The sequence below is a fragment of the Octopus bimaculoides genome, chromosome 20 (assembly GCF_046866305.1).
Source record: "Octopus bimaculoides isolate indiv1 chromosome 20, ASM4686630v1, whole genome shotgun sequence".
NCBI lineage: Eukaryota > Metazoa > Mollusca > Cephalopoda > Octopoda > Octopodidae > Octopus > Octopus bimaculoides.
The window spans coordinates 6,895,910-6,922,704 of record NC_142947.1 but is presented as its reverse complement, the minus strand read 5'-3'; the positions used below and the strand labels follow the sequence as shown (position 1 = coordinate 6,922,704).

General features: G+C 35.9%; 3 protein-coding genes and 1 long non-coding RNA gene across 11 annotated transcripts in view; 2 read left to right on the top strand and 2 right to left on the bottom strand.

The window, feature by feature from the left end:
* The first annotated feature begins 494 nt into the window (after nucleotides 1–494).
* LOC106869187 (mitochondrial carnitine/acylcarnitine carrier protein) lies at nucleotides 495–12,666 on the top strand. Its single transcript, XM_014914818.3, has 9 exons — nucleotides 495–1,065; nucleotides 6,063–6,155; nucleotides 6,967–7,094; nucleotides 7,885–7,975; nucleotides 8,826–8,946; nucleotides 9,264–9,336; nucleotides 9,865–9,974; nucleotides 11,376–11,500; nucleotides 12,232–12,666. The coding sequence occupies exons 1-9, from the start codon at nucleotides 970–972 to the stop codon at nucleotides 12,292–12,294; spliced, it is 900 nt and encodes a 299-aa protein (XP_014770304.1). The 5' UTR covers nucleotides 495–969; the 3' UTR covers nucleotides 12,295–12,666.
* LOC149131582 (uncharacterized) lies at nucleotides 11,674–12,944 on the bottom strand. Its single transcript, XR_016237481.1, has 2 exons — nucleotides 12,831–12,944; nucleotides 11,674–11,873 (listed from the first exon to the last, which is right to left on the bottom strand). It is a non-coding gene; the product is annotated as an uncharacterized LOC149131582 (long non-coding RNA).
* A 412-nt stretch (nucleotides 12,945–13,356) lies between these two features.
* Nucleotides 13,357–21,511, bottom strand: LOC106869188 (chromosome transmission fidelity protein 8 homolog). Its single transcript, XM_014914819.3, has 3 exons — nucleotides 21,373–21,511; nucleotides 15,009–15,126; nucleotides 13,357–14,152 (listed from the first exon to the last, which is right to left on the bottom strand). The coding sequence occupies exons 1-3, from the start codon at nucleotides 21,393–21,395 to the stop codon at nucleotides 13,925–13,927; spliced, it is 369 nt and encodes a 122-aa protein (XP_014770305.1). The 5' UTR covers nucleotides 21,396–21,511; the 3' UTR covers nucleotides 13,357–13,924.
* Nucleotides 18,712–26,795, top strand: part of LOC106869186 (polyamine deacetylase HDAC10) — a 32,637-nt gene continuing 24,553 nt past the window's right edge. For 3 of the 8 annotated variants that reach the window (XM_089337924.1, XM_052974938.2, XM_014914816.3), the window contains exons 1-6: nucleotides 18,712–18,845; nucleotides 22,892–22,932; nucleotides 23,623–23,767; nucleotides 24,434–24,571; nucleotides 25,787–25,858; nucleotides 26,385–26,410. In XM_089337924.1, the coding sequence (XP_089194050.1) occupies nucleotides 22,922–22,932; nucleotides 23,623–23,767; nucleotides 24,434–24,571; nucleotides 25,787–25,858; nucleotides 26,385–26,410 (392 nt within the window). In that variant the 5' untranslated portion in view covers nucleotides 18,712–18,845; nucleotides 22,892–22,921. Of the gene's footprint in view, nucleotides 18,846–21,414; nucleotides 21,552–21,578; nucleotides 21,680–22,891; nucleotides 22,933–23,622; nucleotides 23,768–24,433; nucleotides 24,572–25,786; nucleotides 25,859–26,384; nucleotides 26,411–26,795 lie in introns of those variants that run through there. The other 5 variants (XM_089337921.1, XM_089337922.1, XM_014914815.3 and 2 more) reach the window with 5 other exon arrangements.

The following is a 26,795-nucleotide window of genomic DNA, read 5'->3' as shown; positions in this document are numbered from 1 at the left end:
ATGTATTTATCTTATAAAATAACATTTGAATTTTATCTTGTTTCTAGTGTGCAATGTCTTCATAAGAACAGAATGTTGCAATCGTCTACGAAAATAGCTGTGTGTGTGTTTGTATACACACACACACACATATATAGTTTGTTGTAAAATCTCAAGAAGAGAACAAGTAAAGCTAATCGCCTCATCAAAGTGGCTGTTCCGTGTTAAACTGCCTGGGGCTAAATTAGTAGTAACATGGAACAGCCACTTTGATGTGGCAATTAACTTATATATAATTTGATAAGTGTCAATAAACGAAACTCCCGGGCTCTGAAGTAACTTTGTAACTTCTGCGGATTAAATATTTAATAAAATATTATTCGTATACTCGAGTTCTATTTTCCTTATATGCATCACCAAAGTTATATAATTGTAGATTAGTGTGCGTGTAGGTGTCATAGCTGATTATTTTTTTGACAAGTTTACCTTTTTACATTAACACCGTTAAAAACTATGCGTTGCTCCTCTGTTATTCCGCGATCATCTTTTTTTAAACATCATCTGTTCTCAGTTATAAGTAAATATCTTTGAACTGACATCGCCGTGTTGTTCTCTGAATAATTAAATATCGTTGAATAAACCCCAACTCTGATCTCAATATTATAAATAATCGCGGAACACCGTCGTTGTTCTGAATATAATTAATAATCGTCGATTAATGATTTGACTGATAACGTCACCCACGATAAAGGGCATTCACACTCCTCTGACTCTGTCCTGTCAGGACTTTAGACTGAGGCGACCTAAATATTTTCTATGTCATATAACACGTGTTGTTTGGTGACAGATACCATTCTTGTTGTCGGTCTAGAATTCGACCTCGCATTCTATAGAGACTCCTGAAGTCGATTCAGTTGCAGCAGTTTGGGATAGGTTCTTAGTTTTATAATTAATCGACTACGATTTTCAGTTCCCGAATAGGAAATAGAAATGGCAAAGAAAGTGAGTCCTGCGAAAGATTTCATTGCTGGAGGTTTTGGTGGAATGTGTATCGTTCTCACTGGTCACCCGTTAGATACCATCAAGGTAAACCAACTTTTACTTTCGATAACATATTTTTCACACCAAGGTATTTTTTGCCTGTCACACCTAACATTATTACTTTCACCACGAGACTACTATATATGTTCATGGGGCTAGGCCTTTTATGGATGTGAAACCATTGACCACTCTATGACTGGACATAGACTTAATTGCATATAAATACATTACTGCTTTATGCTTTAAAAGTGTGCTTCTTTTTCTGATACTTGATACACTGACGATATATATAAAAAAAACGCCGACAATCTTCTCTGAGTATAATAGATATATCTTATCCACTCTGCTCAATTATATTCTATAATGTTTGAACTATGCAAAATATATTTCACTACTCTTACATTACGATATATATAAATATACACGCACAGACTTGTATATATGTATGTATATAAACCGTGTGCGAAATATATAAAGATCTCCATTTGTAACTGTTTCAATACTTCCGTTTTTTTATAACTTCAGTCACATCTAGGATGCTTTAAAGAAATATTAAATCAGTTTCCCAAGTACTTGATTGTTACTTTATTTTATCGACCCACGGAGCGAAGAAAGGTAAAGTGGATTAGCAAAAAAGGTATATCAGGCAAAATACTTTGCGATGTTTAGTTATGGGCCTTTACGTTTTGAGTTGAAGTCCGGCTGGGCAGTTTTGCCTTACATTTTTCCTGGTTGATTAAATAAAGTACCATTCAAGTATTGGAGTCAATTTAATATTCTTATAATGCATCCTAGACGAAATTATAAAAGAATAGTCGATAAGACTGTCAGGATTTGAACTCAGAGAATTCCGCCACTCTGTATATTAATGTCCTTTAAGCAAAGTATAAATCCACAACTAATATTTTCTTTGTCCCTTGATGCCAATAGGGTTAACCATACATCAGACAGATGGCTACCCCATCTTAGGAGTTGTCAATGATGTAGACATTTGCTCTTAGCTTCTGTTTAATTCACAGGACTACGAAATAAATTCATATATATCCCACCCCCTTTTCTATTCAGCGGGTTCTTTCTCTTTATTTGTATCATCATCATCATTATATATAAAAAGCACTAATGCCGGTGTCACATAAAAAGCACCCAGTACATTCTGTACAGTGGTTGGTGTTAGGAAGGACATCTAGCCGTAGAAACCACGCTAAAACAAACAATGGTGTTTGGTGCGGACACTGACCTTACTAGCTCCGGTCGAACTGTCCAACCCATGCCAGCATGGAAAACAGACGTTCAAAGATGATGATGATATATGCATACACACAAGCTACTAATTAAACATTAGTTACTCTAAGTTTACTTTCTTAATTAAAGGGTCATTGTGCATTCAGCAAACCAGATTTATTTACCTATCGTAATTCTTATAATACTTGATTAATCACTTATTAATTAACACTTGAAACTTGGAGTAATTAATGTATAAAGAATAATGTGCATTGTTTTATATATATATATATATATATATATATATATATAACTTTACTATTTGTATTGAGTGTTGTTTTGCAAATATACTCAGACCATATGTTTATGTACACACACACACACATCCCCCCTTTCTCTCTCTCTCTATCTTTCTTTATATATGTGTGTGTATTGTGATTAAAATAAATCCCAACTCCCTTTTATACCTCTAAGGACCAAAAAGATAACTTTAACTGTAAACCCTCTGTTAACTCATCAACCCCTGAAAAACAGACATAGGGAGGATGAGTAAGTATCCTGTTTGGGTAGGATTACTCTAATCTTAGTCATTAGAGAATTTTTTAGTCAAATGAATTGACCTTAGTACTTTTTTTTTAAAGCCTGGTACTTATTCTGTCAGTCTCTTTTGTTGAACTGCTAAGTTATGGGGGATGTAAACACACCAACACTGGTTGTCAAGTGGTGGTAGTGGTGGACAAATGCAAACTCAAAGATGCACACATGATCAGCTTCTTTCAGTTTCCGTCTATCATATCCACTCACAAGGCTTTGGTTGGCTTGAGGCTATAGTACAAGGCACTTGCTCAAGGTGCCATGCAGTGGGACTGAACCTGCCTGGAAACATGCCATTGAGAAGTAAACTTCTTGCCACACAGCCATGTATGTGTGCGTGTGTGTACACATCGCTCGCCACTACACATTCTTTATTTTCTCTCCCTGTTTCTTTCTGCAGAAGAGCGTAGGCTCGAAACGTTAATGACCTTTTCACTTCCTGAGCATTAAACTAATACATCTGTTTGTTGTCTACACTACCTATCTTCATCTTTTGTATTTTTGTGAGAGAAGGGGTCGAAGTGTGACACACTGACACAGAGATTAGTCTTCACATCTATTATATTGGATATATATATATGATTGAAAGGTGTATGAGGGATGTACTTATAAGTGGTTAAGATGTTATGAGTTTTATCTCATGGTTATTGAACAAGGTCATGATATAGGATTTTTAGCTATTGATAAGCTAATCCCCCTTCCTATCTCTCATATATTTATATGAGAGACCGTGGCGGTGAGGGGGAAGGTTAGAGTAAAAGATAGACTCATAAATATGACTCTGTCTTTTAAGTTTGTTACTAAGATATGAACTTTGAATTTGTCTCTGGCTGGAAACTCACTCTGTACTTGTAGTCACACTGTATAGAGTACACCACCACTTGTTTGACTCTCACTTTTTTATGTAACTCCTGTTGAAGCAATGAGGAAGTCTGTGCTTATTTAGTTGTTTGACTTGTTAGCAATAATAGCCAAATCGTCACTCTTTTATATTACAGCTGTAAATTTAAGAAAAAAAGAATCCAATATAAACTGATGAGCATCATTAAATTTAATGAAATTAATAATTTTCAGTGCAGGCATGGCAATGTGGTTAAGAAGTTTGTTTTCCAACCACATAGTCTTGGGTTCAGTTCCACTGCATGACACCTTGGACAAATATCTACTATAGTTCTGGCTTGACCAAAGCATTGTGAGTGGATTTGATACATGGAAGCTGAAAGAGGCCCATCATATATATGTGTGTGTGTGTGTGCATGAGAAAAAAGAAAAGCTTCTAATGATGCAATAAGTTTAAAAAAAACCTTTGAATTTTGAGTGCAAATGCCTATTTTCACAAGAACACAGCCAAAGAAATGTATATCTATGTAGGTCCTACCATTTGGATAGCTGGATGGGCAGTACTCCATTGTAGTCTGGTGTTTGTGCTAGAAACAGCAGTTCACCAAATGGTGATGTTGTTGGTGTCATAGAAGTCACATTGGGGACAGTGGTGGAAGACTGACTCTGTGTGTGTGTTCCCTGACCCATTCAAGCATGGAAAAGTAGATATTAAGCCATGCCAGCATGGAAAAAGGATGTTAAAGAATGATGATGGTGTGTGTTTGTGTGTACCCTTGACTAGATATTACACAATGGTTGTAAACAAGCATTATATTACTGCTACAATATATAAGCAACCAGCATCTTTTCAGACATTGATATCGCAAATAACCAACGGGCTTATTAAAAATTAATTATTAGCAACAGAAGTAGCATTAATACCAAAAGGTAATCTTTATAGTCACCTTAACATGGATGCCAACCTTGAGAGATCCTCTCATGTAGGTACTTGGTGTACAAAAGCACACATGTAGATCATAGCAGATGAGGATTGTCTGTCATGGGTGCCAGAACTCTCTTGTTACGTGATTTCATTCTACTGGAGATCATCAGTGGAAGGCATCTGGTTACTGAATGCTAGTCAAATCTCATTGCTATGATATATAAAATATCAGTATCTTTTTTGGGACACTGATGTTGCAGATAGCCCATAGTATACATATATGTATATATATGTGTGTATATGATGAGCTTCCATGCAATTTATCGTCTAGTAATTTCACTCACGTAGCACTGGTCAATCTTGAGGCTACAGTAGAAGACGCTTGCTCAATGTGCTGAGCTGTGAGTCAGAACCGACTGACAAATTTCACAAGTAATTACATTAAACAATTTTGGAATAATTAAAATTGTTGTTATTTTACTTCAAAATGCAGCCTCATGTTGTGACCGTGAGAATTATCCATGGAATTGTGGGAAAAGGTATTTTTTTTTATGGGCGACCATCTTACATTATGAGTTTGAGGAAAGTTTTGTGAATACCATGTCTTAGATATATAGCTTTGTTAAAACATTAAATTATGTATGAGAATAAATATTTAATGTCATAAAACAACTGTTTTTCTAAATGTAGGTTGTAAGACTTTTTTGTGAAGGATGGAATACTATCTCTTTATTTAGCTACTGTCTGTCTATATGTCATCATCATCCTTTGCCTTTCCATGCTGGCATGGGTTGGATGGTTTGACAGGAGCTGCATCAGATTCCATTCCCTAGAGGAACCATGCATTTCTTGTATAGCAAAACACTTGTTTCTGTCCCTCTATCATGTTTTAACCCAGGTGTTCTCAACCATGTTTTACCTATGGACCCTTTTGATTCCTATTTAACTTGGGTGGACCCTCATAGCCATTTGATGTTTAAAAAAATTATATTATATTTTTCATAATTAAGTATTTCAGAGCTTGTATACAAATGTTAAAATATTTTGTGTTTTATGGATGTATAACCAATTTATTGCACATAAACTTTACTGGTCTGAAGCACAATTTTTTCATGACCCCTGAAAAATTACTGTGGACCCCCAATTTACTACAATGCATCTGTGGACTCAAAAAAATCTTATATAGATACCCAGGGTCTATACACGTTAGCCTTACAACATCTGTCATGAGCTACCTCCACCATTACTGCATGTCCACTCAGTTGAGAGAGGGTAGATCGATTACATCGACCCCAGTTCGTAACTGATACTTATTAATTGACCCCCAAAAGGACGAAAGACAAAGTTGACCTCAGCTTTGGGAAGGATTAAGGTTGCTTTTGTTGGATTAGTTAGTGGAAGATATTCAAGTGGTGTGAAATAAATATTATCTGTGTAAAATAAAACTCATGTCTCTTTTTAGGTTCGGCTCCAGACAATGCCCAAACCTCTGCCAGGGGAATCTGTAGTCTATAAAGGAACATGGGATTGTGCCAAGAAGATAGTAACAAAAGAGGTAGGTACTTTATTATATCAATTACACCTTTTGTCTATTATTTTTGAGGTATGCCCCTCAAGATTTACTGAGATCAGTGGCAACAGACTTTTGTGAAGATTTTAGCTGGCTCAGTCTTATTAGTAAACCAGATGTTCAATTCTTTCTCCGAATATGACTGATTGCCCAGGAGTGTGAGAACCAGCATCTGAAGAGAGGCTATGTATTGTGAGCCATTCAGGGAAGGGTACTACCTCTACAGAGCCTTTGAGTTACTCTCTCTAAAGTCCCTTTTTCTTGACTTAACATGAGAGTTACAAACGAGTGTCACTGTCATAGAAACAGGTTCCTTTGTGTTCAGTGTTCCGTAGAAACATATTCAGCCATGGACAAATATTATCTTAACTTGGAAACAAGAAAGGATTCTCAACAGGATGGACATCCAACTGTAGAAATCTATCTCAACAAATTCTGTCAGATCCATGCAAACATGGCAAAGTGTGTATATATATATATTGATTTTGAGCAGCATGTTGTGTCCTTGAGCAAGATACTTTATTTCATATTGATCCAGTTCACTCAGCTGGTAAAAATGAGTTGTACCTGTAATTCAAAGGGCCAGCCAAGTCACATTCTGTGTCATGCTGAATCTCTCTGAGGACTGTTAAGGATACATGTGTCTGTGAAGTGCTCAGCCATTTGTCTGTTAATTTCCAAGAGCAGGCTGTTTCATTGATCGGATCAACTGGAACACTCATTTTCATCCTTACATCTTTTAATAGAAATATTTTAATTCTTATTTAAAAGCTTTTTTTGTTTTTTTTTTCCTTAGGGTTTCTTTGGTCTATATAAAGGAATGGCAGCGCCTCTTACTGGAATTGCTCCTATATTTGCCATTTGTTTCTTTGGTTTTAGTGTTGGGAAGAAATTGCAACAAAAGTCTCCAACAGATACATTAAGGTATTTCCAATTCTAATATTGACCAAAATTTAATTCCATGTAATCAAATGTTACCATTTTTTAAAAACCATTTTATTTTATATGGCTGCCTGGTTGTTTAAGATAGTGGTTAGGGTAATCAGCTGACAATCATGAGGTTGTGAGTTTGATTCCAAATAGTGCATTGTGTCGTTGAGCAAGACTCTTTATTTCATGTTGCTGCAGTCCACTCAGTTGGCAAAAATGAGTTGTACCTGTATTTCAAAGGACCAGCCTTGTCGCATTCTGTGTCACGCTGAATCTTTCTGAGAACTATGTTAAAGAAATGTGTGTCTATGGAGTGCTCAGCCACTTCTATGTTAATTTCACTAGCATGTTGTTCCATTGATCGGATCAACTGGAACCCTCATTGTTGTAATTGACATAGTGTTAATTTTTTAGGTTTTTCCCATGCTTGGACAAGTTTCCACAGAAGATTGTGAACGAAGGACACTGCTTGTATGACGGTGATACTCATTTACAACAGTCATACAATGTCAAAACAAAGGAGACACCAACTCAAACACACACATATGACAGGCTTCTTTCAGTTTCCATCTACTTAATTCACTCACAAAGCTTTTGCTGGCCTAGGGCTAGAGTAGAAAACATCTAAGCTGCCACGCAGTGGGACTGAACCTGGAACCATGGGAAGCAAGGTTCTTAATCACGCGACCACGTATGTGCCTATTCATTAGAAAGAATTAATCAAGAAAAGGTTAATGTTTCAGGAATCATGAAATGTCTTTTTTGTATATTCCATATATTCTAGCTATTTTCAAATATTCAATGCTGGTTTGCTTTCTGGTGTGATGACAACTGTGATAATGACGCCGGGAGAAAGAATAAAGTGCCTTCTGCAGGTAAGATAACATTTTTTTGAAATATCATCATTATTCACCATCATTAAGGTGGCAGAATCGTTAGCACGCTGGACAAAATGCTTAGTGACATTTTGTCTGTCTTTACGTTCTGAGTTCAAATTCCACCAAGATCGACTTTGCCTTTCATCCTTTTGGAGTTGATAAATTAAGTACCAGTGAAACACTGGGGTCAATGTAAATGACTAGTCCCCTTCCCCAAAATTTCAGGCCTTGTGTCTTTAGTAGAAAGGATTATTCACTGTCATCATCAACTGACAAGAGCTGGAGCTGGCATTGTTGTCAAAGAGGTTTTCAGTAGATATTCTATACAGAGCCAACTGGTTTCTGGGAAAACAATTCACACCTATTTCAGGGTTTAGAGCAAAGGGTCCCCAACCACAAGGCCAGTGACCAGTACCAGGCCACAGATCATTTTCTACCAGGCCACACAGAAACAATAAATTTTAAAATTTCATTGTCTATTGTGGTGTGCAGGGTGTTTTTGCATTATACATGTATTATACATCAGTTTATGTGTATTTTTTATCATTTACTTGTTTCAGCTCACTGTGGTCATGCTGGGGCACCGCCTTGAAGAAATTTAGGCAAATGAATTGACCCCGGTTCTTTTTTTTATCAAGCCTGATAATCATTCTGTCAGTCTCTTTTGCTGAACCACTAAGTTCTGGGGATGCAAACACTGACACCAGCTGCCAATCAGTGGTGGAGGACAAACACACACACACATGACGGGCTTCTTTCATGCACCCTCACAATAATAATAATAATAATAACATTATTGTCAACTCATCTTATTTGTTGTTGCTGATAATATTGTCTTTCTTTGCAGATTCAAGCCGATTCTAAAGGTCCTCGGAAATATAATGGTCCCATTGATTGTGCCAAAAAACTTTACAAAGAAGGTGGCATGCGCAGTTTATACAGAGGCACCGGTGCCACTCTTCTACGAGGTTCGAAATGTTTTGTAGTTTTATAAACACTTTGATAACTGAATTCCTTGATTGTTCTCTTGCTGTAACTGATTTTTGTCTTCCATCCTTTGACCAAATAAAGAACTGGTTAAATACTGGGGTTGATATGATTAACTGTGCCCTTCTTAAAAATGTGGCTTTGTGCTTATATTAGAGATCATTGGGGTTGATAAATTAAGTACCAGTGAAACACTAGGGGGTCGATGTAATTGACTCATCCCCTCCCCACAAATTGCTGTCCTTATGGCAAAATTCGAAACCATTATTGTTATTTATTTATTTTTTTTTTTTTGTAGATATGCCAGCTTCTGGAACTTACTTTATGACTTATGAATGGATGCAAAATATGTTAGCACCAAAAGGAGGAGAGTAAGTTTGTGTTTATAATATATTACCTACCAGTGGGGAGTGCCATTAGAGTTGAGGTAAGCTTCCTGCGAAGCCACAATGTTTTTTTATTTCCTGGTTTTAGACATTACACTTTGTATAAGGAATTAGGCATAGCATGCTACCCTGTTTAACACCACAACTTAGTCCATTGTTGCCTCTAGTGTTGAGGTCTCTTTCTTTCACAGACATTTCATCCAGACTTCTCCTTCTCATCATCTGTCATCCCACTCAACTGAGAAGTCGTCTTGCAAGATACTTGGTGACCCCTCTCATTCCATGTTAAAAGCACCCAGTACACTGTAAGGTGGTTGGCATTAGGAAGGGCATCCTGCTGTAGAAACAATGCCAGAGTAGACGAATACAGTCTGGTGCAGCCTTCCAGCTTATGTTAAACTGTCCACCCCATGCCAGCATGGAGAACAGATGTAAAGTGTATATATATATACACACACACACACATCTGTATATATGGTAATCATAAAAATTTGTTTATTTTCTAATTTGCAGTCGCAGGGAACTAAGTCCTCTCAGGACCTTATGTGCTGGTGGCATGGCTGGCGTTTTCAACTGGATTGTTGCCATTCCTCCTGATGTTTTGAAATCAAGATATCAAACAGGTAAAACATTCATTAACACTATTTTTTTTTTTACCATAACACTTTTTTTTCTGCTGGAAGCGAAAGCAATATTAAGTAATATTTATTTATTTATTTATTTATGTGTTTCAGCCAAGTGGCTGCGGTCATGCTGGTGCACCATGTGTGAATTTATGTGTTTGCGTGTATTTTGTACATTTTAATGGAATTACATTCATGTGTAAGATGCTTTGTTTTTATTTAACACTATGGGTACAGGTGTGCTTGTGTGGTAAGAAGTTTGCCAGCCACATGGTTTCAGGTTCAGTTCCATTGCATGACATCTTGGGTAAGCGTCTTCTACTAGGCCAGCAATTTTGGATGAGGGGCTAAGCCGATTACATCGACCCCAGTGCTTAACTGGTACTTATTTTATCGACCCCAAAAGCATGAAAGGTAAAGTCAACTTTGGCAGAGTTTGAACTCGGAATGTAGAGCCAGACAAAATACCACTAAGCATTTTGTCGTGCATGCTAACAATTCTTCCAGCTCATCTAAGTGGAAGATGAAAAGAACTTAATATATAAAGCTAAGTTTATATTTAAATTCAGAAAAAGTGAGGTTGACACCATCCCTCCTTGGTTTCACACTCACTCATATAGAGGACCTATTTGTAATCCTTCTGCTGAAATTGCGATTGTGAATGATGACTAAAAATGTTACATCGTTAGCTGAACTTGTAAGTTTACTTCTCATTGGTTAAGTCTGGTCATGTGACTTACCTTGTTGCCATTTGTCGATTCATTCCTTTAAAATTTTTTTTCGAGGGTGGCAATAAAGGTTATTGTCTTCAAGGATTCCATGGAACTAGCAAATAGAATTTCTGAGAAGTGATTTTTATGAATTGTCATTCAGGCTTTTGGAAGTTTTCCAAGAGGAATCTCTGTCAGTGGTAGTAGTTGTACGACACTTTTTCTAACCTCCTAGTTTAGAGATGTTATTTCACAACCGGGAATTTGCACTCTCTTCAGTTCCATACCCTGTTAATGTATGGCTTGGGTCTATCTAGTGTTCCATGTTACCGGAAGGCATCCCAAATCCTGGTCTGTGAATGTGATGAATCATGAAAGTGATGTGGAATTTTCTCTATTCTTTAAATTGAACAAATAGAAATATTGATGGAAATGGCCCTTGAAAGTGTTCACAGATAAATCCATATAATTTCTGTCAATATCATCTAAAGGTATTTTAGTTGCTTGGTGTATGACTTCTTTGGAGAGGTAGAACTTCTTAAGCCATGCTAACAAATTCCAAGACTTCTAGCTTAATTGATAGAATGGTGACAAGTGTGTTGTTTGTGGTTGTGTATTTTATTTTCAATAATTTATGTATTTCAATCGTATTTTTTTATATGAAACATTTTGAAATGTGCTTCTTTTGTAGCCCCACAAGGTACATATCCAAATGGTATCAGAGATGTTTTCCGTCAACTAATGAAAGAAGAAGGAATCTTTGCCATGTATCGAGGTGTAACACCAGTCATGATAAGAGCCTTCCCTGCTAACGGTGTAAGTAATTTTATCACAAATATTTTACAGGTGTTTAATCAGTTGACCTGCTAGGAAAAATAAAAAGCCAAATCACCCTTAAAATCACACCTGATTGTTTTTGTTTTTTTAAAAGAAAATGGCTTAACTGAATAAGTATGTCTGGAACACCACCCCATTCCTTGGATTTAGTAGATGGAAACTGAAAGAAGCTTGTTACATATATGTGTGTGTGTTGGTGCCTCCTTGTCTTGATATGACCTGACAGATGTAAATAAATGTCAGTCATTTGTTTCCAATTTTCTGAGAGAATATGTCTAGCTATGGAGAAGGTTGGCTACAGGAAGGGCATCCAGTTGTGGAAAATCTGCCTCAGTGAATTCTGTCTGACCCCCTGCAAATGTAGGAAAGTGGACATTAAACGATGATGATATATTAGGTTGGTAATTGCCATAATCTTGTTTTATTGAACTGTTACATCACAGAATATTGACTGAAATTACGATTGGTTCATGTAGCGAGTTGTCTCCCTTGTATCACTGGCGTTATTAGAACCACAATTTTCAACCTGCAGTGAATTGGGGTAGGGGACAAAATTTAGGATTCCAGGAGATCACTGTGAGGAAATTGGATTAGGTTGAAAAAAATTTCCTTTATCATTATTGACAATATTTTTGTTCAATTTATTTCCTATAATGTTGAATTAATAGATGGCTACTCTTTATTAAAAATAATTTATTCATTTATTTCAGGCTTGCTTCTTGGGATACGAAGTTGCAATGAAAGTACTTAACTGGTTGGCACCAAATCTCTAAATAGCAATCGACGACATTTTATTGGTGACAATTCCAATTAACAGCGATAATAATTCAATAAAGAAAGCCAAAAATTAATTCACGTCTGCAACCTTTGCCAGAATGGAGACAATCCTGCCATCAATTGTAATCCAGCTCCATTGATTTTATTACATTCATATCCAATGTGGTTGTTGGCATCGTTCTTTTTTTTTTTGTCTTTTTTTACAACTTCAATATATTTTGGAATTTTAAACAATTTTTCCTTTATTTTCCTTCCGATTTTTTGCAGTTCTGAAGATTTATTTTTGACATTTTACACTGAATGAAAAAAAAAAAAAACAAAAAAAAAACAAACAAGATTATATAAAATTGGATGTTGGAATCATCTAATCTTTGTGTGTGTCCTATCTTTTACTTGTTTCTGTCATTGAACTGTGGCCATGCCGGGGCACAGAAAGCTGTGCATAATTGTCATTCAGTTTGTCACACGCAAACACACACATATCCTGAGACATGCACACAGACTCACATCATAACACATTCAAAGCTCTTACCAGTTATCTTCCTTCCATTGTTGGTGTGGCAGCATCAACAGGAAATGCTGTAGAGAAACACTACTCTGCCTCCTTCCACTGCTGCTCCTGTTATTGTAGTCTATCTCATTGCATTGTTCTGCATCTGGACTTGGGAAAAGAGACAATCAACATAATTATCCTTCTTCTTAGCAAACCAGAGACGGAGGGAAAACTTTTCTCCTGGAACTGAATTAAGACTTGAAGTCTGCTTCCACAGCAATGTTCTGACAATTTGTTTTGAAATGTGGCAAATAAAAGACATGCTTCCAAACTGCAAGAGAGCTAGTCAGCTAACTAGATAGATAGATGGGTGGATAGATAAATATATGAATAGATATATAGAGAGATAGATGCATAAAGAGGGAGGGAGAGAAGAAGTTGTGACATTTAAGTGTCTGTATTAACCTAAATAATACCAAAGTTATACAGGAATATGGTGCCAGAGTTAAACAGAGACAATGTGGAGTGTAAGACAAGATGTTTTTTTAAATAAAAAAACACGAAGTTTTAAAACAAATTATTTTTTTTATATAATGTAAAGGATTTCTCGATTAAATATTTTATTATAAAGTCAGCAGTTAGACATGGGTCAACTAATAATAAATTATAATAGAAAACCTAATAGTTAATGAATAAAAAAAAGTTGGTTAAACAATATCAGCTTTCAGGCAGAATTTTGGGAGAAGTTGAAAATTTGTGAAATACAAGTTTTAGATAAACATGGGATTTTTGCCACTTTCCACACTATGGAGAGAACTGTTTTAAAGAATATTAACTGCAATAGATGGTTTTTACACAATAGTGAGTTCAACATGTTTTAGAAAGAAAATACTAGAGTTCATTGCAAAGAATCTAGGTCTTGTAAACAAGACAACAGACAACCTCACTTCATCTTTGCCCTTCATTTTGAAAATGGTTTTGGAATGTTATGTTGCTTCTCAGTGAAGTGCAATGATTTGCAACTGGTTACACCAAATTACAGACCACAGAGACTTTGGGTAGATAGATAAATAGTCTTTGGTATTTCATCATAAAATTTTCCATGTTTCAATAATAATTACAAACATAAAACATCAAACTTTCTTTGGAACATGCGCAAGAATAGGCTTTGGTCGTGTTTTGAACAACAATTTTGTTTTAATGATGGCCTCCACTCCATATTCAGTGGCTCTGTTTGCTGAGTCATCATCCGTCTCTTCACTTGTTTTATGATGGTGCTTAGTCAAAAGAACAAAAGGCTTCTCAAGTTGCATCTTTTTTCCATAGAGGATATGGTGACCAATGATAAGAACAGGTTGTTCCTGAAAACAGATCAAATCTATTTAGTAATTGATTATTGAAATGTCATCTCTCTCTCCCTTCCCCTCTCTCTTGTTCTCCCGTTTACTGTATCACCATCACTATTTCTGCTGTTTTGCACCACCAGACATCCCCTGCTCAGTCCTGGCCCCATTCATTCTTACATAATTTTCTAACCTATTTCTATTGTTTTCCAGCTCCACCTAATCACTGTCTTTCTTATAAAATGAGACTAAGTCATTTGGCTACTCTTCAGCAAGAAACCTTTTCTCATACTTTACCCCTACCTCTGTTTCTCATCCCCCAGCATAAAGCTACTCTCATGAGATTCATAGTTTTAAAGCACCCAGTACACACTGTAAAATTGTTGATGCTAGGAAGAACATCCATCTGTAGAAACCATGCCAAAAGGAGACACTGGAGCATGGTGCAGGACCTCTCAGCTGAGTGAGGGAGTGGAACCAAGATTGTCTGTGCCAGTGACATGTAAAAAGCACCCTTCAAGAGTTGAGCCTCATAGAGGCTATGACAAATAAACCACACCCTCGGCAATATGTCGTGCTTGAGGGAAGGACCCATCAGACCAAGTGAAATAGTTGTGGTAGATACTGGTGTCACACAGCTAGCACCCGTGCCGGTGGCATATCGAAGCACCCAGTGCGTTCAGGTTGTTGGCATCAGGAAGGACATCTGGCTTTAGAAACCTTGCCAAAACAAGACAATTAGAGCCTGGTGCAGCTCTCCAATCTGCCAGATCTTGTCAAACCATCCAACCCATGCCAGCATGGAAAATGGGATCTTAAATGATGAGGGTGATGGTAATAATGATGATGATAAAAAATGAATGAAAGCTCTTACTTTAGTTGTGAAATGTAAATCTCCAATAAATTTACCCTCTAATGGCACAGGGTATCGCATTTCAAGATCTCCTTGGAGTTCTACGATTGTCCACTCTGGACAGGATTGACCTGATGACCTGTAGCAAATTGAAAAAATAAATTATAAAAACATAAAAGTTGTTACTTTGAAGTCGATAAATTAGAGAAAGGTGGGTGGGTGGAAGGGAAGTTAAGGCAATAAACCCATGCTAGCATGGAAAGCGGACATTAAACGATGATAAGAAATTAATAATTACATAATGAATTTTCACTAATAATAATAACAAGAGCACTCAGAGAGTCAATGTCAATTTGATAAATATAAATAAATCATCTGCACTGGCTGCCCCGCAAGAAGTTGTGAAACCCTCATCTGTTGTTTATGACAGGAGGGTCGACAATTTGAATGGCACATTATTTCATTAATGTTCTTATTTCAAATCTGGCTGAGGCTTAGGCAGGAGAAAAGAGTTTTATAGAAAGTGGACAATTCAGGGTGGTGGTAGTTACAGCATTGGTAGCAAGAGAGAACTGTGTCTTAAGGGTCTGTGTGAAAGTGGTACGAGAGCAACAAATTAAGTGGAACAGCTAAGTGAACTGGGCCATAGCAGCAAACATATCTATTTATTTTACAACTTAAATGTGAACACAGCAAATATGTAGGATATATGGAAATTAAAATCATAAATGTCAAGTGGGAATGACAGCTGCATCTGTTACCAGCACATTGGGTCATTAACTATGAGACTGGTGCTACTGAACGAAATTTTACAGTGAAAATTCTGCCTTGCCAATATATAATTCAGCATGAGAGACAGACTGTTAATTAAAACCAATTATATGGTGTGACAGTTATCATACTGTCCAGTTCACAGTGGTTCTCAACAGGGGTTCTATTGTTAAAATTTATCTGTAATAAACTGGTTATATGTCTATAATACATAAAATATTAAATTTTTTTTTTTGTTTTTTTACAATTCCTAATAATATGGTAATGCCTTGATATATAAGTTAATTTGTTCCCAGAGATCACTCATAAAGCGAAAACTCGTAAAGCAGAGCATAATTTCCAATAGTAGCAATAATTCCCAGAAAAATATTTCCGATAGTAGCAATTGTGCCCAGAAAAATATTTTATCTATAAAATTTATAATACTCGTAAATAAATGGTAATAAAACAACAGAAGAATGTAAAGAATATTTAATGTAAAGTAAAAAGAATGTCAAGATTATTTATAATAAAAAAAATATTATTATTATAATCGTTTTCTGAATCACTCTCACTCGCACTAGGCTTGCGCACACCATCACTTGTAGACGTGATCACCAATTCACAAGCACTCCAAGACAGACTTGTAGGTTTCTTTTTTAAAAACATGTCTTTCCTTTCCATCCCTTCACAGTCAGTAAAATAAGTACCCGTTGAGCACTGGAGTTGATGGAATTGACTGGATCACACCCCAGCCAAAAAACCTCAGGCTTTGCATCTAGAGCAGGAAAAAAAATAAAATAAAAGACAATTTCTGTATGGGTATAAGTCTAAGAGTTGTATAGCTGTTGACCTCTATTAGGCTGTGTGAAGGTACAATGTCATTAACCTATAAAGGTTAGATAATATCATATATTCTATTTCTGCACCAAAAACAGGTTCTGGAGACACAAAAAATACCTCAGAGATAAACTACATTCAAAGTTTCATTTCTGTAATACATGTACACACACACACACTTTACATACATAAATACTTGTATCAATACACACACTATCTATCTATCTACATGTATACATATATACATACATACATACACACACTATTTTATTGAAGCTGAAAAAAAAATAACAGTGTCTTAATCTACTTTTGCTATTCAAGTAGTTTTTCTTCACCTTGTTTTGTACCTGTGTACTCATGTTTTTGTGTGTGTGTGTGTACATCTATCTACATACATATATTGATTAATATTTAACGCAAGTGACTCAAGGGTCAAGAGTTTCGTACATTAGCACTTAACAAACTTCGAAGCATTGTCTGTGTATGTGTGGGTGGGTGTACCCATATATACTTTAGCTAACTTTATCAAGATTGTTAATACTTACTTTGCTAATATATTTAAATATATTCATTGAATATTTTTTTTTATCCTTTTGTTACCCTGTTGCACTCTTTCAAATATTTTCTGTTGAAGTACATTGTCTTTGTTTAAATTAAATTTTGAAAATAACGAAGAGTTTATTGAAATAACTTATTAAGCCGGCCTTATGCTAAAATTTGAAACCAATATTTCTATACAGGTGAACTGGCGGAATCGCTAGCACGCTAGACAAAGTGCTCAGCAGCGTATATATTTAGGTTGTAAAATTGTAAATTAACCACCCATATTTTTTTTTTTTCAGTATCAGGTCAAAGCTGGGGCACCACCGTTTTGTTTAACTGTTATTATTGAGAACCTTCTCTAATATGTGGTATTTGGTGAATAAGGAAGTTTGATGTCGCTACCTTCATTTGCACCTCTTGCTGTTATATATACAATAATAATAAAGGATGTTACCGTATATACGTTTACAAACCAAGGACGGTATATAGACCTCCTTGACTCAAGTTAGAGAAGGGGTGCATATTATACACAAGGTTTAGGTTTTTCAGAGGCACAGCCCCCTAAAAATCCCCTGCGTATTATACTCAAGGGCGGACTATACTCGAGGATTTATGATATATATATATATATATATATATATATATATATATAAATGTATCATGTGATCAACCAGACTATGAAATGCTGATATACATGACTGGTCAGATTGCACTTTGCATCGTTTTGATGCCACCCCACTGGCTAGGCATGCAGTCCAACATTCTCCTTGATCAGAAAGTAGTCCATTGCTGAGTTACTCATTTGCAGCTATGTGGACTGGAGCAACATGATATGAAGTGTTTTGCTGAAGAGCACAATGTGTTGCTCAGTCTGAGAATTGAACTATCTAGCAATTGTGAGTGAAACACCCTAACCACCAGGCCACACACATTTATGCAAATACGTATGTATGTTTATGTGTGTGTATCTTTGTCTTGACATCATGCAATGGTTGTAAATGAGCATCACCCTCATGCAAGAGACATTGTTTCCAAATTTTAGTCGAAAAACATGTCTGGCCATGGGGAAATTGATGATGATGATGATGAGTGAAGAAAATGTTATCGAAAGTAAACGCAGGCAGATGAGTGACCTTGTTGACTTGTTAACCTGTCTCTAAAACAATTCCTGTATTCTAAACCGAAAGAAGGAAAATGATACAAAAAAAAAAAAAAAAGGGACGACAGAAAGAAACAAGGACTAGTTGGAGTCCTGCAACATCGACAGGACTAAATGAGAAGAACTGGTGACAGACTTTTTAAGGGTGGAGACAATCACTTCATCGGGGAGCCGAACATTTTGGAAAAAGAAAGAACTGAATATTTTGGAGAAAAATAATGAATGAAAGAAAAGTGCTGCGGACTTTGGACACCCAAAAACTCATTATGTCACAACTTGGCAGTGTAGAAAAAATTCTATGTCATCAAGACGTTGAGACGATCACCCTCGCCAGCGATGAAAGACCACAATGACGGCTTGCATCCGTGCAGTGTTTGTAATCGAGACAATTGAATTTTTAGTTATTTAAGTAGGGCAGTAGCGGTGGCGGTAGCTCATTTGAACTAATTTTAGAGGAACACAAGCAAGCAACATCTGGAGGTGAAGAGAGACAGACTCATATTTGATTTTATCGTCATAAAGTCTAAAACAGCAGATAATATCCAGTCACGGGAAGAACTTGGAAGGTAAATAACAAATTATTAAGTCATAGTCGCCGATCGTAATTCCATTCACTTACATATATAGGATGCATTTTCATATAAATCGATTCGCTGTACTCGACTGCTACCTTATTTTATTAACCCCGAAAGGATGAAAGAGTTTATCTGGGCGAGATTCGAACCCGGAATGTAAATAGCCATAACTAAATACCATGAGGTGCACTAATGATAGAAAAAATTCCTCACTCTATCAGTATTTGAGATTTAAAGAACAAGTGCCCTTTCTCTCAAGCTTGCACACACACACAGCAAATATATATATATATATATATATATATATATATATATATATATATATATACACACACACACGGACTCGGCGCAGTCCATGTAGCGATCAATTACAAAGCAGTGTAGCGTAAAATGTCCATAATTGAAAATCCAAAGAATGCAAATGATAGATGATTCGCTTGGATTTCTTCACACATGAAGAAAGGTGTGAAACGAGCGTAACCTTACGGAAGTCATGTGGTTAAAATAAATTCTATATTCAGCTTTCACGCATCCTCTGACTATATGTTCTCTATCTATAATAAACTTAATTAACGTTATATTTAAACTAACTATTATAATAATGTCGCTATTGTTATTGTTTTTTTTTAACACTGTTTACATTGATAGAAATGTAATACAAAAAGTTATTCCACCGTACGTCAGAATCGATCCCGCACACCTACAATGGAAAACGTTGCTATTATTCTTTCAGTTCTTTTTTTTTTTAAATATATATCATTCAGACTTGTATATCTAGCATTACATTATGCAATGTGTCCTTCCCACTTTTAAAAGGTGTTGGATAGCGGTTCTCTACCAGGGTCCATATAACCCTCGTATTTTAGAAATCCATAATTTTATAATTAAATATTATTAGGAATAGTAAAAAAAAATTGTTAAAATATTTTGTGTATTGTAGAAATATAACCAATTTATTGCGCGTAAATTTTAACAATTTTCTTTTACTATTCCTAATAATATTTAATTATAAAATTATGGATTTCTAAAATACGAGGGTTCACCCAAGTACAATAGGAATCAAAGGAGTAAGTTTGAAGGAGAATTAGCTGTTTTTTCTCGCAGATCGAGTGACCATATACAGATTCCTGGCTTCATTTTTGAGGATATTTGAAGTGACAGAGCAATCGTATAAGTTTTTTTTCTTTAACTTACAATCATTTTTAAGTCATGGATTTTTTTCATAAAAACTTTTAAAATCACCAATTACATGGTAATTACTATGAGCTATTATTATAGCTAAGCGAGTTTAATTAACGAATCAACTTAATTGAATAGACTCTCAAACGCTGACGGGGGCACTTACTCGTTCCGAAGATCATGGAGGGCAAGCCCTCATCAGCTGCTATGTAAACGCTAGACTCTGGCGCACTTGGAACTTGGTGACATGGGGTTGTGACTGACTCTTTCCTCACACCCCTGCCCAATTAATACCACAAAAATTTAGTATTATTCCCAACTATCAAGTATTCTAGTTATCATTAGAAGAATGGTAAATAATTAATAATCAGGGATATTAAATAGTGTATAATAAATTACTGTTTCATTTGACTTGTTACTTTCGTCAAGTGAGTGTGTGTTTATTCAGATTTGTCGAGCGGATGAAAGACAATGTTACTAACTCACTCATGACGCCATAGACTTTTACCGAAAGATTACCAACTACTGTAATGGCATATTTAAACATATTTAGAATATTTTACAAAATGTTTAACTCTATGTCACGTCCTTAATTATGTTGGACGTTTCTTCATCGGCAGAAGAAATACAGATTTCTGAATATTCAAATATTTATCAACCAGCTTTATTTGTTACCTAATTGCTTTTGAAACCAATGACGGCCTTTTGGGAAAATGAAATCGTTTGATTTGCTAGAAATAGAAACCATATAGCCATCATATGAATCCCAAAAGCATTAAAGGTTGAGATGGAGGAAGGGCAGGTGAGATCTGCGTAGCTAAATTGCTTTTGGTCACAGGTTTATTGAATAAGGGCTAGACTGTTGTTAAACTATTAGAACACGTTTGTTTGACAAAATATCAATGTCTAAGATCGCCTCGACATTTTTAGGAGTGTGAGCAGAGTATTAGTAGACGATATCGATTCATAATTTAACTGCCAGTTTACTTTATCGGCCCGAGACGGAAAGAAAGGCAAAACTGACCATAACGGGATTTGAACAAAAACAGCTGGGGCTAAATACCGGAAGATATCTTGACTGACGATCTGACACTTCTACCAATCCACATAATACCTACTTCACTTGTAGAAATAACAGCCAAATATCCATCATATTACGCTATTAGTTTAATCCTTTTAAAAAAATGAATGAACACGTCAGCCAATGTAATAGAAGGCAACGTATGGGCCTCAACAAGTTTTATCACTTAGACTACAAACAAGAAACCAGTGAAATATAATATAACATGCAAATAAGGATTACATATTAATTCACAATGTCTGAGTTTAAAATACTTACATTTTTATAAATATTTGGACCATCTTCTTATTTTTTCAGCCTAAAATTGCGGGAGATTAATTACTAACTGACATTTAACTAAGGCGGGTATTGAAGCACCATACGCTGATAGGTTGTTTATTGTCACGTGGGTATTGTCACGTGGCGCCCCGATCAAGTTCATTGACAAATCACTGAAGGTAAGACGTAGTGAATTGTTTGTTGTTTTACGAACTGTTTATCTACTCCACGGTGAATATTAAAAAAAAAAAAAAAAATAATTGATAATTTACACTAGCAGAACAGTGAGGTGCTAAGATCGGTTAAGGTCAGCCGATATATTTTGCATTAGTTTAGATACCCTTTTTACATTCTTAGTTCAAATCTCGCCGAGGTTAACTTCTTCTTTCGGCCTTCCAGGGTCGATAAAGTAAAATTCAAATCAAGAACTGAAACCGATTTAATCAAATACACCCTCCCCTTCCATATTTTTTGTTTGTTTGTATTATGCCAATGTTTAAATCTACATTTAATTTGATCTTCGTCATCGAATGTCCTGTTTCTGGTTATGTCCAAAGCTGGGTTCGAACTCGGAACTTTATTTCTTAATTAATCGAAGTAAAACAATCTCTTTCTTATTCCCTGTGTCACTGCCGCATGTATATTTTTTACTTGTTTCAGTCATTTGACTGCGGCCATGCTGGGGCACCTCTTCTTGGTTCGAATCCAGTCCGATACTATGTATACATCTAGGTGATAGGACAGATTCAAGCGTAGCGTAAATATTGATTTGCCACAAGCACATGGCGATACATTGAAGCGATGTCATGGCTGACTAAATATTCACAATAATACATATTAGATATTCAATTATTTTAATTTAGCATTTGTTTTCCTGTCGATAATTAGGATTAAAACTAACCGACTAGATGTTTTCTTTGCAATATCTGGTTCAATATTTGTTTGGTCTAATTCAAATACACTCTACTTCACTTTGTCTTTCGGTTTCTTTTGCTATCAATAAAATGCCAGTAACACATATAAAATGGTATAAAGTTAATTTTATTACATATAGAACACGTATGTATTTGATATATGAATAATACAAAACCACATTAAAATACAGATCCTAAACAATAGTCGTGATTCTTCCATACTTTTGTTACTGCCTTGGTGGGATTTTTACAGGTGGATGCCCTTCCTAACACCAACCACTCAGCAGAGTGGGAGATAGCATATGGGGTCAGCATGGCAATACTCTAATGACTGAAGGTGGCAAGCCGGCAAGACCATTAGCCCGCCGGGCGAAATGCTTGGCGGGATTTCGTCTGTCTTTACATTCCGAGTTCAAATTCCTCCGAGGTTGACTTTGCCTTTCATCCTTTCGGGGTCGATAAATTAAATACCAGTTGCGTTCTGAGGTCGATCTAATTGACCGGTCCCCTCCCCACAAAAATTTCAGGACAGTGTTTTTGGGGGTTGTTTTCTGTTTATGTTGCAATGTATTAATAAATAAAAATTGTTTTTTTTTCTATTCCAGTAAATAAAAAAAAGGATTGAAGAAGTAAAAATGGCTTCAAAGTAAGTAAAAACATTTAAGTGACATTTTCTTTTCCTCTCATACTTTATCATGAACATCAGTTTTATCTGTTGCATCTTAGATGTTGGAATGAGATGATTGGGCACAGCTGTTCGGATGCTGATGATTTGGCAGGGCTGTGTGGACAGTTAGCTTCTTGTGACAACAGTATATTTTGGTGCTAAAAGCTGACACACACATCAAATTAAATACGCATCCAAAAGAGCTACTAATAGTTTCATGCTATTGTGATACTTAAACAGTCATATTCATGAAATATGCTATGTATCTTAAAGCAGTTTTCCAGGCTCTGTTTATGCACTATATGTATAAAACTGTTTATCACTATGTAACTGATCATCACTGTTATGTTTCCCTCGGACTGACTCGCAGAGATAACACAACGAGTTATACAATTTAATTATTACATTTATTGTTCAATTACATACAAAGAACGCACTCACCCAATGTTCGTTATGAATAAACAAAAATCATGTCCGCCATATATATATCAATGACATTTTACTACGACAGTCCCACAAGACAACAACAATGAAACAATGAACTCAGACGAACCACATGACACACGGAACGTCAGACGATTTACATATCTAACAGTCCATATAACAATCACTCTCTCTATAGCTTTCTTATTGCTGTATAACCGACTGCTCTGTTTTTGAATGTTTTAGTTCAACTGGTTTCATTTACAACCCAGAAATGACCAAACATGAGTGTTTTTGGATCCCTGACTTTACAGAACAGCCACAGCGAGTTATCCAGGCCTTTAAACGATGTAATGAACTAAACCTTATTGACAGATGTCAACAACTTGATGTAAGAATTAACTACTTTGTTACCATATTTCTGTGGAAACATGATTTTTGTTTTAATTAATTTAAAAAATAATAAAGAATTTTGTAAAATAGCTTTGTCAATATTAAGTTGGCATTTGAAAAAATAAATAAATTGACATGAAATTTTGATGGAAGGTTTTCATTAAGATCACTTAAGAACTGGCAGTTAGGATTCACCATTTAGTATTCAGATTTATCTGTGAAATTTATGCTTATTTCTTCACCACACGTAACTCCCTCATACACTATGCCTAGCTCTCACTCCCCAATCCTGTCCTCACACCCGTTTCTCTGTATCATTGCTATCCAGTAGCCTCCACCTCAACTCCAGACATACCCAGGTCTTTTGTCACTTACTCACACTCCCTTCACAATATCCTGTCACTTATATATATTATGGCATTTGAAACTCAAGGTTGAGTAAAGGAAGAGAGAGATATCGATGGTGGCAAGTGCCAGGGCATAATATATTCTGATCCCTGCTCCTTGGGAGTATGTCTGGCATTTTGCCACCATCTCTATCCTGCTGTCTCCCACCCTCCTTCTCCTGCACTTCCCTCAGGTTGGTTAGGGTTAGGGTTAAGCAAACACATACACTTGTTATTTAAACAATGGTTACATTCTGAGATTCTTTTTTCACTTTCAGAGTTGCGTGGGAACAGAAGAAATGGCACTTTTACAACACAGCAAAAATTTGATTGATGCTCTGATTAAAACAGAGGAAATGGATAACGAGGAATTAAAAGAGTTTTCCACTAAATACGACAGTCTTTACTTTCATAAGGTAAAGTGTAATTTCAGTATATTTTTTTATAAAATGAAACATTACAAGCATATATAAACATGCCAGTGAACACCCACAAAGACTTGTGACGTCGATAGGTCCATGACCTTTTGACTTTACTCCTAACACTGCCAGGCATAATACAGTTCTAATACAGAATTTTTTCTGGAAGTAACGAAGAGGCTTTTTCCATAAACTGTTTTAAATATAAATACAAATGAAATTCCAGATGTTAGCATGTCGACGCAGTAATGGCAGTTTAACTAAGGGAGAAGACTTTTGTTTCTTCTTGCTGAAATAATGTGTTTCTACATAGTATGCTTATTTAAAAAAAATAGATTTAAGACATTTGATATTTTTAAATACATTACATCGCATTTGTTGTAGGAAGAAATGTATTTTTATAGTTCTATGGTCTGTTTTAAAGCTGGTTTTAGTATCAAATGTAGCGGCTAAATATTAAACGGAAATATTACACTCATATAAGTTATCTCCTCTGAGTATTAAGCAATTTGCTTCGTGAAGGATTAATTTGGGTAACAGCAATATTTGAGGAACCAAAAACGAGTGGGAGGAATATATGAGTGTATACTACATGAGATGCATTTGCCAAATTTGTATCTATATCAATTTTACAGGTTATTTTTTTATTGTTTCGTATATCTATGTCATAAACGTTTAAAGGTTAGTTGTCTCCTCCTGAATTTTCGTTCCTGTCAGCTCAACTTTGACCCAACATATCTATGATCAAAAGTGTTCCAACCGTGACAATCCCATCTTTAATTTAGACACTTTGTTTTATAGTTGTTAACTGGAGGAAGATTTGGATAGGATTTATTAGCAAGTAGCTCAGAGTACTTTATTTATCGACCCCGAAAGGATGAAGGGCAAAGTCGACCTCGGCAGAATTTGAACTTAGAGCGTAACGGCAGACGAAATACCGCTAAGCATTTCACCTGGCGTGCTAACGTTTCTGCCAGCTCGCCGCCTTGTGTGGTAAGAAGCAAGCTTCTTACCACACAACTACTTCTGCACTTATATACTTTAAAATAAGAAGTTTTGAATCATAGAACCCAAGGTCTTGGGTGAGTTGGTGTCATAGAATCAAAAGTGTTGGTCACAGGTAGGTTGGTGTTGTAGAAGTAAAGGTGGTGACCTCAGGTGGGCTGGTACCATAAGAGTTGAATTTTATTTCTTTTCTCCTTACCATTGCAGGACACTAACAAATGTGCTTGGATAGCACTTGGCTGTACAGTGAAACTCGTTGATAAAGTTATTGAAAATAAGGTAAGAGACTTTCTTAAAGAAATATTTATCTGAAAAGAGGATGCAGTGAGGAATAAGTTTAACTGTTGGCATCTTGCAACACATATGATGCATCATCCAACACATTAAACGACTCTCACAGCATATACACTGTGCAGTCGTCCTCGCAACCATTATAACACTTACACCACATTACCATAATTCAACAAACAAATACAGCTCATTGTATTGTACATAAACTATACAACAAGCAGAAGAATCATTAAAATACCTTCACTACAACCGCCACCACCGTCTTCAGCAGGAACAGTACCAATAGCAGCAGAAACGGTAAAACCAATCCTACAACAAAGTAAAACAGATTTCATATATGCACTAACAATTCTACGTCCTCAAAATATAATATTGCATACACACCTGCGTGAGTATATATGTGATGCAACTGAAACTGACACGAAACTGTTGAAAATGATGATGTTGATGGTAGCAATACAATTATTCCTGAATGTTCTGTGATTATTATTATTATTATTTCTCTTATTCACAGATAAGGAATGGGTTTGCCTTAGTGAGGTAAGAGTAAAATCCTTTATTTTATTTGCATGTCTATGTTAAAAATGGTGGGGAGTTTGCATGGCAACTTTGAGTTAGCTCAATTGAAAAGCGTATATATATATATATATATACACAGTCATATATATTAATGAACAATTCGTGACTTTTCTTGTACAGGAGTGGGGTAGTGGATAGTAGTGGTAATTAATTAATTATCTTCTCTGGTACAGAATGTTTGCTTGCTCATTAAATCTTTTGTTGTTTCTAGGAATGACCTCTATCTCTTGCGCCACCACCACCACCACCACTGCTGTCACCACCACCACCACTACTACCACCATGACTAATATTATTTCTGTTTAATCTCTGTCCTTCCTCAAACCTCCATACACTCCAGTTTGCT